We start from the raw sequence: 15131 nt of genomic DNA on the forward strand, positions 1-15131 counted from the left end.
CAAAAGGTGGACATGAATTCATCTGGAGATCATATTTCTTAGTCTGCCAATAAACATTATACATTTCTGTCCACCCCACTGAAGGCCAAAAAGTATGTTTATTGTCTTTAAACTAACACATAGAGAGCTCCACAAGGGTAAAGAGGCAAAAGAAGTCATATGCACTCAATATGGTGACAAAGGAAAATATGAAAATCTGTTTTAGACTGTGAATGAATTGGGGGAAATGTTTTGGTCAGTGCTTTTCTTTGCAAATTTGGCAGTTTATTCTGTTATGATATGACAATTTCCTCTAATCGACAATCTTTCTGACTTCGTCTAATTTTTTCTCGGACTCATTTAGTGAAATGTTTGCAGTGCTTGTCAGTTCTTTCAAAACAGTTTTGTACTAATGACTCTAAATGTTGTACATCATCATGGATTGGGGAGTGAATGCATCTCCACATCATGGATGTGTTGGTCAGGCCTGATTCTACACAGTGGAACAGAACTGTACATGTCACATGCATGGAAATATTTACAGATGGTTAAACACAATTACCTGTGCTAATGAACCATTCGTTACACTTCAGAATTTGGACTTTAACAATAAGCTTTTAGTTAGGCAGTCTGGTTATACAATATTCATTCTTCATCATACACAGTTGAAAATAACATTTAAAAAGGGAATGCACAATATCAACACCATATTTACAGACTTTTTTGAAGTATATTATTATTATCAGTCCTGTTTTTACATTTAGATTATCTTTGCTCTTAAACTCTTATACAAATAGTTCACCCAAATATGAAAATGTACACATTCTGAGGTCATGAGTTTGTTTCTTCATGGGAACAGATTTGGTGAAATTTAGCTTTGCATCACTTGCTCACCAGTGGATCCTCTGCAGTGAATGGGTGCCGTCAGAATGAGAGTCCAAACAGCTGATAAAAACATCACAATAATCCACATGACTTCAGACCAACAGTTAATGCCTTGTGAAGCGAAAAGTTGCATGTTTGTAAGAAACAAATCCTGTGCATATTTCTCTCCTGATTCAGATTAGACTTTTTCATGGGAGGAAGCAATATTATGGATAGAGGACTTTATTACATGCAGCTTTCCGGTTCACAATTGATGGTTGTGTGGATTTCTGTGATGTTTTTATCAGCTGTTTGGACTCATTCTGACGGCACCCATTCACCGCAGAGGATCCATTGTTGAGCAGGCGATGTAATTTCTCCATATCTGTTCTGATTAAATAAACTAATCTTTATTTTGGATGGCCTGAGGGTGAGTACATTTTTAGTTTTGGTTGAACTGTTCCTTTAAAGAAAAACATGAAACACTTCACCTTCAAACAATGTGAAATAGTTATTATAGATCAGTACCAGAAATTTTAAACCTTTTCACTGTTTACAAATCCCTTTGTATGTAACAGCTGCGTCGCATTAGAGTCATTTTACTCTGATGAGTCACTGAATGTTGGACGAACATTACTGCAATGCCCAACATAGTTGCATGTGAGTAAAATAAGAAAAATCCATTGTGAAATAAATAAAAAAATTGATAAAACGTGCTGGACTAAAGCATAATAAAACACAAAATGTGATTTATTGTCCTGCCCAAACACCCAAATCATATCTTGATTAAAAACACAAACATGATATGATATTTTTCACCCTTTCATACTATCTCCTACATCTGTGTGTTCTCTTTTGTCTGTTGGAATGATATAACAACACAGTTGTTAGCGCAATAGCCAATAGTGAGCAGGAGGGGGCTGGTCTGGACCACTCTCCACTCCATCCTGTCTTTTAAAACTCTGGGAAGTTCACGAAACTATCAGACTTGAGTTTGAAGGACAAGGGAAACAAATTAATCGGTCAAGCCACTCAAGAACTTGCCAAACTTTTTTGGGGAGTGTGTCTTTAATTTATTATTTGTTACCAACAGCTGCCCATCAGTGGCTCTGGCACTATGTGGGACTTCACGGTCGTGACTCTGGTGCTGTCTACCATCTTTGTTGTGTCTCTGGCACAAGGTAATGTCATTTAAATGATATCATAATTGTCTTAATTAGCACATGTACGGATATTATTCGTTATGCAACAGCTCGGATACAGCTGTCAGCACTTATGACTTAGAAAGAAAAAGAAAACATGAGAGCTTGTTTGCTTGTGAGAGCTTTATCAACTTGCATGGCAGGAGTGATGTTTAGTAAATTACTGCTGAATTGCTTCTGTTTGCCTCATTGTGGTTAAATGATACATTGAAAGGAAGGTTTTTACTAATTATGTAAATTCAATAATAAGAAGGTGATGAAGGTGAATTTTAACATCTGCTCCATCTGTTATTTATTGCAGTAAAAAAACTGCAGTATAGTGTTTGGAAAGGAAACAGAAGTGAAAATGGCACCTTATATTGTAAATGAAATTTCCTTTATTTAAAATAGTGTGTCACAAAGCACCATTATTTTAAACTTAAGTGTTTCTCATGCTTCCCAAAAGTCTTCGCATTGGAAAAGTAAACTCTGACTGTATATGAATTCGTTATTTGACAGCCTGACTGTCGTGAATACTGGAAAACTGCCCACCAACCCAGACTGAAATTTGGAGCAGCACCGTTTCATCCACCTCCATTACATTCACTGCCACTCCATCTCGCCTCCGGTCCACCTCAACCTCTCCACGGAATTTATTACCTGCTTCCCAACACGCGTAGACAGGAAAATAGCGCCTGACGTTGCCGAGTTCTAAGTCAAGGCTTTTAAAAACATTTAGGTTCTAAAGTTATGTTTTAAATAACCAGATGTTGCTCAGTCATCCGGTAATGAGCTGCAAGCCCGCGCATCCTTGCCAGTTTCATCCAGGGCACGGCGAAGCCATTTTCAACGCTCCAAAGTAAATATTGCCATTCTCTAATCTGCTCCATTCAAACGATTTATTCTCCAGATGTTTCACTTTGCTCTGAAGTTCAGTTGCCCGGTACATCGATCTCTGTTGCTTTGATGTGTGAAAAAGTGGGTGGAAAGAGGGATCAAAGGTAACGTTCCAGAGGTTACACGTCTCAATTTCGCTATTTCGCTACCTGACCACTAACTGAATATTAAAATTTTTTTTTATACAATAATAATAACAAAAGTAGTGTCCTTTGTCATTGTACTGTCGCTGCCAATTCATATTTATAAAATTTAGTACTCGATTCCTGAGCTACAGTCATTTTACTCCCCTTTACACCCCTTATACAGCAGGAAAAATCTAATTTTCCAGTTAAAAATTATAAACATGTTTACTCCATGAAGCAACTTGAAGACATTAATGTAAGACTTATTTTCAATACTAGTTAATACTAGCTAAAAAAAAGAGAAATATATAACAAATCCGAGGTGCTTTTAAAAACAAGTCTTAGGCCTAATTATTAATATTTAATCTAGCTTCATATTTCTGTAAGTAAACAAGGACTAATTTGAGTCTTCTCTTGAATCTACTCTTCTGCGGGATATTAGTGTGTTCTACATTAAAGCCAACTTTCTGGATAAAACCGCTCAAAGAGAAGGAAAGCCGAACCAGATCATTTTAAACACAAACCAATTGGGCTGGGGTTTGATTATTAACACTTATTAGCAGTGACAATGAAGCAGTTCAGTTTAGAATAATGGAGCACTCATGTATCCCACTTCAGAGCCTACGGAACAGCCTTTGTCTCCTAATCTTCTCCAAAACCCAATCAGACAGAGCTCACCATCTTCCACTCGAGCACACCTCAGCCAGGACACGTGCCAGATGCACAAAACTACTTCCACATGTTTGCAGACGCGGGATAAACACACAGACAAAACCACTTTAGAGCTCTCATTTGCATTCATTAAAACGCGATGGGATGTGGAATGCAATTTCGAGACCACTGCCCGGGCACACTGCCTTCTTATATGAAAAGCCTCTGATTTCAAACAAATCCCGACTTGTTACCAACCTCCTATACTGCAATAAAGCCATCACAGTGCTTTTGCACTTGCCCTAATACATATAAGTATGTGGGTTAGCACTATAGCGCTTTGTCAAAGGGCTTACATAACGTGCCAAAATGATTTACCTTTCCTTTTCAAATAAACATGGGAAAAACTTTAAGAAAGTATAATGCCAGCTACATTTTGGCATGTTTTTGTGTATGACCTTTTTGGATGCTTTTATTTTCAGACAGCAGAGACTAAAAATTATTCCTGTATAAGAAGCCTGTGTAACGACTCAGCTTTTACGTAGCTCTTTTATTAAAACTCAACCTTCACATATATTTTGATTTGCTTCTGGCTTGGGTAGCAATACTCCAAATGCACATTAAAAAGGGGGAATGTCTTATTAAAAGGCCACAGACTGTTTGCGTGAATGGATTAATTGTCTGAGAATGGCTATTGGACACCGTGCAGACTTTATGAGGTGAAGCTAGAAGTCCTGAAAGGGAAATGATACTGCACTTTATACTGTGGGGTAAAACCCCTGGCAATAAGACAGGTACAAAGTAATTTCTGTACCAAGTTTAAATTACCCTTTTGTTTGAGAGCCATCACCCAAAATAATCTTGTCATGAGTGGTTTGTTATGAGAGGGCAGGGTGTCATTCTATATTGGGAGGACACTAATATAAAGAAAGGTGTATTTTTTTAGATGTTGTTAACTTATAGTTTCCACTTCAAAGTAAACATGTTTTACACACCTTTTCATAATAACGCCCTGTTACTGGGTGCGGATATTACAAGGTTCCACTGAGGTCATGGACACACAGTTCTTTTGTCTTGGAATAAATCAGACTAAAATACGTGATGTGGTTATTGCTAATTATATTGGTGGCATTAGTAGGTGTTATAACACAGCGCACACTCCAGTTATATTGTGCGCAGCTTTAAATTCTCAAGCTTTTTAAAGTTGGGTGGATTCTGATTGGCTGTCAATGTTTATATGTCCCATCATCTGGAAAAAAATAAAACAATTCTGAATGTGATTCCAATTAGAACACAGTAGTTTTGGATATTATTATACTTACTGTCCTTGGTGTGAACAACCTTATACTACCATGGCAGAGCTCCAGTTTGAAGAGAATCTAGCTAGCTACCTGGATAATACGTATATGGTGCTAACAACTAAAATTAACTTTATTGCCCCCTTGAGTACGGAGAGTGGTTATTAACACCAAAATGCATGTAAATATCTACAATGGCATTGCACGCCCGCCTTAAATAATTATTTTTGATAATTTATCAGTTAAAACGTATAAAACAAATCTTTAAAAAATGATTAAAAAAAGTATTTACTGAAAATTTTGTATCTGCATTTGTGCAGTTCCATAGTGTTTCTGGCCTTATTCTTGGCATTGTAGTGATGAATTGCATGTGAAATGTGAAGGTCTACACTTAAAGTAATGATCTCCCGGTATAAATCGCCATCTAAAGACATTACTTTGTTATTTATAAAATAAAAAATACAAAAATAAATCACTAAAGGGGGAAGCTTCAAGGCCAGTAAAAACAGAGTGGAACAGTAACCAAAAACTAAGTATGGTTTTTAGAAAACAGGCTACTGAAGAGAACAGTATAACTGAAATAATGACATCTCATATTCCACCATCTATACTTTGGGAATGACCCTCTTTCAGGTGAACCTACATTGTAAATCAATGCAGTATAGAAGAGGGATATAATAACAGTAATGGTGGCTTGGAGTAAGTCCTGCAGAGCTTCTATGGCGACTGACATATCTGCCGCAAATAAGCGCTTCAATGTGTGAGTGTTGAGTAATGCCAGAAACAATTCTCTGTCAAGACACTGTGCTGTTTCTACTTGAGGATGTTAGGCTTGGCTACATCTGTTGGACACGTCACTTTTGGGAAAAAAAACCCCAATGACATTGGTGAATGAATCCCTCAGTCTGTGGTTTCCTTATCACAGCACATTATAAGTAAGCTCTGGAAAGTGGTTTAGCGATTTACCTTATGGAAGCAGGACAATTCGCTCAAACGACTGGAGGCCCACTGTCCTCGGTCTGGGATGTGGGAGTGCATCTTCTGGTAATGTCTCATCTAGAAAGCATGAGACGCCATGTGTTTGTTCCCATTACTCTATCTTCTCCTTTGGGGCCATAGCTATTAAGTGTCTCCAGATTGGTTTGAGAATTGATGTAGGGGATCAGGCCATCATGCATGCTTCACTTCCTTATGTGTGCAGCATCTCCTGATGTGACCAGACGGAATGGAAAAAAAAAGATACAGTGAAGAAATGGACCAAATGTGTCCTCCTCAGGCCAATTATGAGATCAGATAGCAGGTGCTAAATCAAAACTTGTTGGACATGGTTCAGAAGGGCCATAAACGCCAACTGATGAAAGTAGTCGATAAAAGTAAGCCACCTGGACACTGGTGGTACCAATGCGCAAAAAAGTCAGTACTTAAATATTTAATGTCTTTTGCACACATCCCATTTGCCACAAAGTCAAGTAGGATTTTCCGATCCCATTCACAGACGTGTCTGCAACCTAAGGAACATGCAAGGAATAAGTTGTTCTGATCTATTACATTGTAAATTATATTGCACTGTCATAGATCAAACAAATTTTGTGTCCAACTTTTAAAAGACCAAATTTAGTTAGTCCCTGAGGAGGTCAGTGTTCCTGCAAGGTTTAGTTACAGCCAACATTTCTGTGGGAGCACCTTTGTTGAGTGCGCCGTAATAAACTTTGCATTCCCACAGGACCCGCCTGGGACAGCTCACATCTTCGGAGGTTGAACAAAACAGACAGGAACAGAAAGCTGGCTTACAACAGCCTAGTGGAGCCACAGACCACAGGTAGTTATGGATAACTTAACATGATCTCTTTATGAAATCAACTTATTTGTGGTGTCCTACTTGGTCCAAACCGCAAAGTGGAACTCTGTGTTGCTAAAAATGTGATGTAATGATTTCTAGAGTCATCTGTCTTCATTAAATGTGAACTGCAATGCTGAAACAATAAGACATTGACTAATAGACGTGTAAATGCATTTACATGTTCTTAATTGGAGCAAGATAAGTTGTCTCTTAGACAATTAAGACATCTCTCTTCTCCTTCTTTGGGTCACTGGCAAGAGCACACTGTTCTTGTTAAACATTTCACTCTGATCTTTGTTTTGTGCAACCCAGGCATAACCGAGTGGACTTCCTGGTTCAATATCGACCATCCAGGAGGAAACGGTGACTACGAGAGGTTAGAAGCCATTCGCTTCTACTACCGGGAAAGGGTCTGCTCACGACCTGTAGCCATCGAGGCCCGTACCACGGACTGGGTTGAAGCTGCGGATACAGGGGAGGTGGTCCATTCCAGTCTGGAGAAGGGCTTCTGGTGCATCAATAAGGAGCAGCCATTTGGTCGCAGCTGCTCCAACTACCATGTGCGATTCCAGTGTCCACCAGGTACAGTTAGTCAAGAGACAATCCATCAAAGTACAGAAGTATATTCCATATGGAGGACCATGCATTTTAACGTATAAGCGTGCAAGAGTCTTCTTTGTATTGTTTCTTAAGTCCACTCATACTGGACCGACTGGAGTGAATGGACGCCTTGCTCTGCCACCGCCTGTAACGACGTTGGCATCCAAGTCCGTCAGAGGAAATGCATGAGCACGCAACCTCTTCCACTGCTTCTTTCACCCGTCTGTGTGGGACCTCACATCGAACGGAGAGAGTGTTCAACACCACCATGTGAAGGTATATAAGGAACAAATAGAGATTTGGAGACAATATTTACATTTTACTGATATAATATGCATTTCCAAGCCTTCACTGCCTGGTTTAACAAGCACCTCTGCTATAAACCACTTACATCAAACATTAAAGTTTTTAGTTGGTTTGAGATAGCAGTAAAATGGCTTAGCTAGGTGACTGACTGGCCAAAAGAACACTTATGATGGTTGAAACTTTTTTTTCAGCAGCAAAACAGATTTTTAGAGAGCATTGAGCTGTCACAAATTCATTGTATGCACTTTATATCAGATAGTCCAAATATTTTTTTGGACCCACTTTATATTAAGTGGCCTTAACTACTATGTAGTTACATTTTAATTATTAATTTGGTACAATGCACTTATTGTGTACATACATGTTTTTACATTGTACTTATATTTGAAAAATATCTGCACATAATTACATCTGTAATTAATTTCTGCAATTACATATATAATTACACGTTGACCCATCCCTTACACCTTAAGACAGCCTTAAACTTACCCATACCACCAAATCTGTTCCTAACCTTACCTGTTTCCCACCTCAATAGCAGCAAAAGTGTTTTACAATACAATATGAACACAATAAGTACATTGTACTTATTTTTTTCATGTAAGTACATAGTTGTTAAGGCCACCTAATATAAAGTGGGACCATTTTTTTTTTGTCACATTTCAGTTCTTTCAGGATTTAGGCTTATTTTCCACTCATGACTCTAAAGAGCAATCACATCCTGCTGACAATTACATAACACATGTGGTGCCCAATTAGCTGGCTAAACCCAAACATGTTTCTTTGTGTACAGAGCCTTGTTGTCTTTGATCATAAAATCAATGTAATCACACTGACAAAGATGTCAGAATGCAGTCTGACATTTTTGTACACTCACATATATATATAAGCATATATTTATAACCATATATTGAAATGTTTCCTCCCAAATCTCGCCCAAACAGCTATGTGGAGCCAATGGGGTTCATGGAGTGCTTGCTCGGTCACTTGTGGGAAGGGTCGCAGGACAAGGCGTAGGACATGTCACAGATCTTCTACTAAGATTCAGTGCACAGGACGACCTGTGGAGGTTCAAAAGTGTGGAAATCCATGTTCAGGTACTGTTAATTACAAAACACACAATCTCTGAAAACCCATACATTTTTTACACATTACAGTGGTAAAAAAACACCTGTTTTATTTTTTACAGTGGCATGCAAACGTGTCTGTCCTGGGGGACATCCCAGTAGGGACTGCAGCTACTGTATCTGTGATGGACAAACACTAAATGGGGAGGTCTTCAGTGTTACAGGTGTCCCAGTGCCAAACGCCACAGTGGCTCTGGCTAGCCAAGCCAAGGTCGTTCGTGCCCACACTGACGCCAAGGGTCAGTTCAAGATTGATGGACTGTGCACCACCCCACAGACCCGAGTGGTCATAATAAAGGACAAATTTGCACCTGTTACTCTCCCTGTTTCCAACAATAGCACTGATGAACTCTGGGTACGGGCCATCTTGCGATCATCAGGTAAGGAAAAAAAGGAAACATTGGATATGGATGTTCCCAGATTGATAATTTAATGCATTTTTACATTGCTGGTTTCTCCATTTTATGTCTATCAGAAAAGCCATATATTGAGAAGCACCCAGAAGACAAAGTGCGTTACGAGGGACAGCGTGCAACCCTTTGCTGTAGAGCAACAGGATCACCAAAACCTGATAAATATTACTGGTAAAATACGATTAAGTTTCTATATAGGTTTTCTGACAAATGTGTTAATCTTTTAGTCACAAAAAATGTATTTGTTTGATCCAAAGGTACCAAAACGGAACATTACTGAATCGCACAGTATACAAGTACGACGAAGATTTGATATTGCGGGACCTGAAACCAGAGCATTCAGGGCAATATCACTGCAAAGCAACTAGTCTGACAGGCAGCATCAAGTCTGCTTCAGCCGTCCTCACTGTTTTCAGTAAGTGCAAAACCATTTAACTGGTGACTAGTGATCATTATAGTATTTTTGCAAAATATCCCTAAAGACGCAAAATAACCCCATTAAATATTGAGGTTTTCAGTGAAATATTAAAGTCTAAAATGTCTATGTTGTCTAACATGTGCAGTACAATATTTTATTATGTTTAAGTTGGTAGAAATTACCACCACCTAAATAAGGAATCACTGGCAAAAAGTTGTGGTGGGCAGACTAAAATCTTTAAATCCCACCCACTCTCCATATTAAAGTGAAATCCAAGCTTGTCAATAAATCCCCCTTTTTTTTTAATCCTCAGACAAGTATGCATTTCCACATTTGCACACATTTTGAAATTTACCATTATGCTTGTTATCCAAGATATAGATTGTGAGAAATAGTCTGCGAAACATGTTAAAGCAATCAGACATAGACCTTTTCTGAGGGATCTCTTTGCTTCTTAATCGTTTTGGCATATGAAATGTGTTTTGCTGAATGAAACTAACACCTGTAACAGCAGGGTTCTTAATGGAAGATGATTAAAGTTTTTGTATTCACTCTTGCATTTAAACAACAGCTACAAAAGAAAAGTTTTCCATAAATTACATGCATTTACAGTAGAGCGGTAATGTGACAATAATGACTGCATTTATTAATATGGTGACACAATGAGATCATAACTTTTAATCCGAACCAGTACTTTAGCAAATCATCTTGGAAGACTTCTTTTTCAGGCTTCCAAGTTTAGTGACCCAGTTTTATTTGTTCACAGTGATCTACTGAAATATATATTTCTAAATCACTTTTCAAGTCAGAAATGCAATAGTAAGACATCTTTATAACAATATAAAAAGATAAATACAGAATTTTGTAGCATTTTCTTTTTCTTTGTTTCAAGCATAAATCTAACAAAGTTTAGTAAGTTTTATGCTTTTAAAAGAAGAAGAAAAATGCTAGTGGGATAAAAATAATGAAACCTTTTCTCTGAAATTGATTTTTATTTTCTAGTAAATTGAAAATCAAGAACATTATTTTTTTGCATTTTGCATAAAAATTCTGTATTCTTTGAAAATATAGCACACTTAACTCATATTTTGTATTTCACAGCTAAAGGAACACCAGCGTGCAACTCAACACCTGATTACCACCTGATCAAATTGCCATTAGACTGCAAGCAGCCTGAAACAGACTCCAAGTTTTACAATGCAGGTCGCTGTCCACACAACAAATGCCCTGGGGCGCTGGACTTTGACATGCGCTGCAGGGATGGATCTGGCTTCTGCTGTGGGGTCAAGAAAATGGACGCTAGAGAGATCAAATGTGGCCGTTACACCCTACCTATCAAGGTTGTGAGTGAGTGTGGCTGTCAGACTTGTGTGGAGCCCAAGGTTCTGGTACGGGGGAGAGTGGTGTCAGCAGACAATGATGAACCCCTGCGCTTTGGACACATTTACATAGGGAAAGAACGGATTGGTACCACAGGATATCAGGGTGGGTTCACAATCCAGGTTTCTCCGGATACACAGCGACTTGTGGTAAACTTTGTGGACCCTTCTGAGAAGTTCATTGACACAATCAAGGTTTTTATCTTTGACAAGAGAGGAGGTGCTGTATATCATGACGTAAAAGTGATGAGAAAGCAGGAACCTATTGATATCAACGCTGCAGAAAGCAATACCATTTACCTAGGTGAAATGAAAGATGAGGACCCCATCGGTCAACTGGTAATACCTCCAAACTCTTTCCATAAACACACAGGGGAAGTTTACGAAGGGACTGTTAAGGCCAGCGTCACGTTCCTCGACCCGCGCAACATTACCATGGCTGCTGCCGCTCCTGGTGATCTCAACTTTGTAGACAATGAAGGAGACATGCTACCTCTCAGGACATATGGAATGTTTTCAGTAGATTTTAGAGATGAGGCAAACCAGGAGGTTCTAGGAGCCGGTGCAGTTCAGGTTCTCCTTGATACGGAGCATGTAAAAATGCAGGAACACATCCCTACAATGAAACTCTGGTCCCTGAATCCCGATACAGGCATTTGGGAGGAGGAGAGTAACTTTAAACCCACACAAAACACCATTGCTGGCAGTGGGAGAAACAAACGAGAAGAGCGTACGTTCCTGATAGGAAATATGGAAATCAGGGAGCGTAGGTTGTTCAATCTCGATGTACCTGAGAATCGCCGCTGCTATGTCAAAGTTAGGGCATACATGAGCGACAAGTTCCTGCCCAGTGAGCAACTAGAAGGTGTGGTAATAAACTTGATAAACCTGGAGCCTAAGCCCGGCTACTCGTCAAATCCAAGGGCTTGGGGACGCTTTGACAGTGTGATAACAGGACCAAATGGTGCTTGCCTTCCAGCTTTCTGTGATGCTCAGAGGCCTGATGCATATACTGCTTACGTCACAGCTATAATGGGAGGTGAGGAACTGGAAGCAGCCCCCTCAATGCCAAAAATGAACCCAAACATTATTGGTGTGTCTCAGCCATACTTAGGGAAGTTAGATTACCAGCGCTCAGATCATGAGGATCCAGCACTTAAGAAAACAGCTTTCCGAATCAACCTAGCTAAACCAAACCCTAACAATTTTGATGAAACAAATGGACCAATCTATCCCTATCAGAGATTAATTGCATGTGAAAATGCACCTGTTGATGCCAACCACTTTCGCTTTTTCCGTGTCGAAAAAGATAAATATGAGTACAATGTAGTACCCTTTCAGGAGAGTGACCTCACATCTTGGACTAGAGACTATCTTTCCTGGTGGCCAAATCCACAAGAGTTCAGAGCTTGTTACATCAAAGTTAAGATTCATGGAGCTACAGAAATCATAGTAAGGTCAAGAAACCTTGGTGGCACTCATCCTCAGACAAGAGGTCAGTTGTATGGCATTAGAGACATTCGTAGTACCCGTGACATAAACCATCCTAACACCTCTGCTGCTTGTCTTGAGTTCAAGTGCAGCGGGATGCTCTTTGATCAAGATACTGTAGACAGGTCACTCATTTCCGTCATCCCACAAGGTAACTGCCGGCGCATAGGCATCAACGGTCTCCTACAAGAGTATCTGATAAAGCATCCTCCTGTTCTTCAGAAGAATGAGTCTCATGCGTTCAATATGTTAGCTCCTGTTGACCCACTTGGACACAATTATGGAATATACACCGTCACAGACCAGAACCCACGCGTTGCCAAAGAGATTGCCATTGGCCGCTGCTTCGATGGAACTTCAGATGGTTTTTCCAGGGAGATGAAGTCAGATTCTGGAGTGGCACTGACATTCAGCTGCCCTAAAAGAACTGTGAATCGTGAGAGCTTATTCCAGCGCTTGCAAACAAATCCTGGCCTAACACTAACACAGATGGCACGGGAGATGAGGGAGTCCCAGGGACTGCAAGTCAGAAGGGGGTCAACTCAAATGGTGGCCTACCCTTTTGGCCAACAGGGCGGGAGCCAGAACCGCAGAGCCACAAACACTAACAGAAGGAGATCTGCACAACCAAGACAGTAGATGTTTTTTTAGGTGAGTTCTCAGAGCACACCTTTAAAAAAATAATTTCAAGATGTTGATGAAAATCAAGTGCATGCTTTCCATTCGAATGCAGGACTTTTGGGTTGAAGAAAGCGAAGAAAAAGACTCAAAAAATTTGCTATGGAAATCCCAAACTTGGCCAGCCGGGTGATAATGGATGCTCTGTCCTAATGGAGCAAAATCCTTAAATGATTTAAACTCTTTCCAGTTGTGTATGGAAAACTGTCCTCTCATACTTCCTCAAAGTTTACTTCATTAATTTGAACATAACATAATTCATAACATTTGTTTTATGATTAGGCCACATACTCTACAAGTCCCATACAGACTGATTTCATTTGATTATTTCACATGTCAAAACTTGCTTATGTTGAGCGTCCTACTTTTAGATCTGTAGTTATTGACTTATTTTCTCTAATTGATCAGTGTCTTCCATTGATGACAGGCTAAATTGGCGAGAGCCTGTACGGATTGAGGTCAAGTGTGACAGCTGCTAATCCTTTCATCAAAAACATATTCTAATCTGTTGGGTGCAATGGACCAGACCTAAGGCAGCAAAGATGGTCGTTTTGTCTCGCCTCCTTTTACTATTGGTCTGACCAAAGCACAACTGACCCCAGCCAAGAATAGCTTCCCTTAGCATAACAGATCGCCAAGGTTTCTTTTTATATGAATTACTACTAATACAGTTCATCGCAATGTACGATATCTAGATCTTAGTGTAAACTGTATTTTGTTTCATTTCTGTTTGTCTCCTTAAGTGCAATATTGTGTTCCAATAATGACTTGAGAGTACTGACAAAAAACATCCTATGTTATGAGCCAATCAACCATAGGTCTGTTAAAATGTTGGGCTATTCCCTCAGTAATTGCATATCTGAATTTCAAATTACATAGCACCTTTTCCTTTTTATTTGAGTTTGCTAATCCGATTCAGCCTCCTCCAATTTAGCCATATGACAATGCAACATAAATGCAGTTGCTGTATTTTCACTCCACCCTTCATTAACAAAAATCCAATTGTGTGATTTAAACAATTAATGGACCATAAAAACACCATATGGACCTGCGTGAACTGGACAACTGTGTTATTTTAGGTACATTTTGTAGGTAGCATTACTAATAGAATTTCATTATGGTAATTCCGATTTGATTTGTCTAATCCCTTATGCTTTTACTGTTCTGTATTGGTTCAAAGCAGAACGTTAATTTAGTTGAGGTATTACAGTGCATGCTTTAATAGATGATGCAAAAGTTTATTTTGTCTGTGTATCCAAAGATGTACAGCTGGCTCAATGCAGGTAGAATATAAACAATATGAAAACAATATTCTAAAATCAAATCTTCAAAGAAACAAAAATATACCTAAAAAAAAAAAGTAACAAATTTGTTAATTGGAAAAATCAGTCTAAATAAAGTAAGGTTAACTGAATAAATAATCAAACAGAGAAATTTACAGTATAATATTTTGGCACAATTTTTTCTAAAATTGCAGTTGAACATAGTTCGCAAAGTTTCTGAGCTATAACAGAACAACAGTAATCAGGCATTAACAGGACATTTTTTTTTCCCAGTCATAGAATCATGAGGAAATAAGATATATAACTCTAAAACATTTTTTTTTAACTGTAAAACACATTGCTGTATGCCAAGAACACACTTAAAATGACTGAAAAACTTTTTTCTTCTGTCTCAGACAGTCTCACCTGTAAGCGATGTTAAGTCGTACATTTGTAACTTGAATAACTTTTAACTTTTGTAATTTTGTAATATATCCAGTTAAAGGAACCTTGGTCTTATAGCGTATCTATACTGTAAATTTCTATTTCAAAGATAAGATGGAGTTTTAGATGAATATGGTGCTAAAAAATAGTTGGTCTCCAGTTAGCTTTCAAAAGTGTT

The 15131-nt window shown here is 38.8% G+C and overlaps 1 protein-coding gene across 2 annotated transcripts; it reads left to right on the forward strand.

Moving 5' to 3' along the window:
• The first annotated feature begins 960 nt into the window (after nt 1-960).
• Nucleotides 961-13511, forward strand: LOC113064915 (cartilage intermediate layer protein 1-like). Of its 2 annotated transcripts, XM_026235926.1 has the most exons (10): nt 961-2024; nt 6719-6814; nt 7148-7417; nt 7529-7711; nt 8686-8838; nt 8931-9248; nt 9344-9452; nt 9539-9696; nt 10801-13220; nt 13303-13511. In XM_026235926.1, exons 1-9 carry the CDS (start codon nt 1961-1963, stop codon nt 13206-13208), a joined length of 3759 nt encoding a protein of 1252 aa, XP_026091711.1. In that variant the 5' UTR covers nt 961-1960; the 3' UTR covers nt 13209-13220; nt 13303-13511. The 2 variants fall into 2 exon arrangements, with proteins under 2 accessions (XP_026091711.1, XP_026091710.1); XM_026235925.1 differs by having other exon boundaries at nt 10801-13511.
• The last annotated feature ends 1620 nt before the right edge of the window (nt 13512-15131 follow it).

This window comes from Carassius auratus, chromosome 47, assembly GCF_003368295.1.
Source record: "Carassius auratus strain Wakin chromosome 47, ASM336829v1, whole genome shotgun sequence".
NCBI lineage: Eukaryota > Metazoa > Chordata > Actinopteri > Cypriniformes > Cyprinidae > Carassius > Carassius auratus.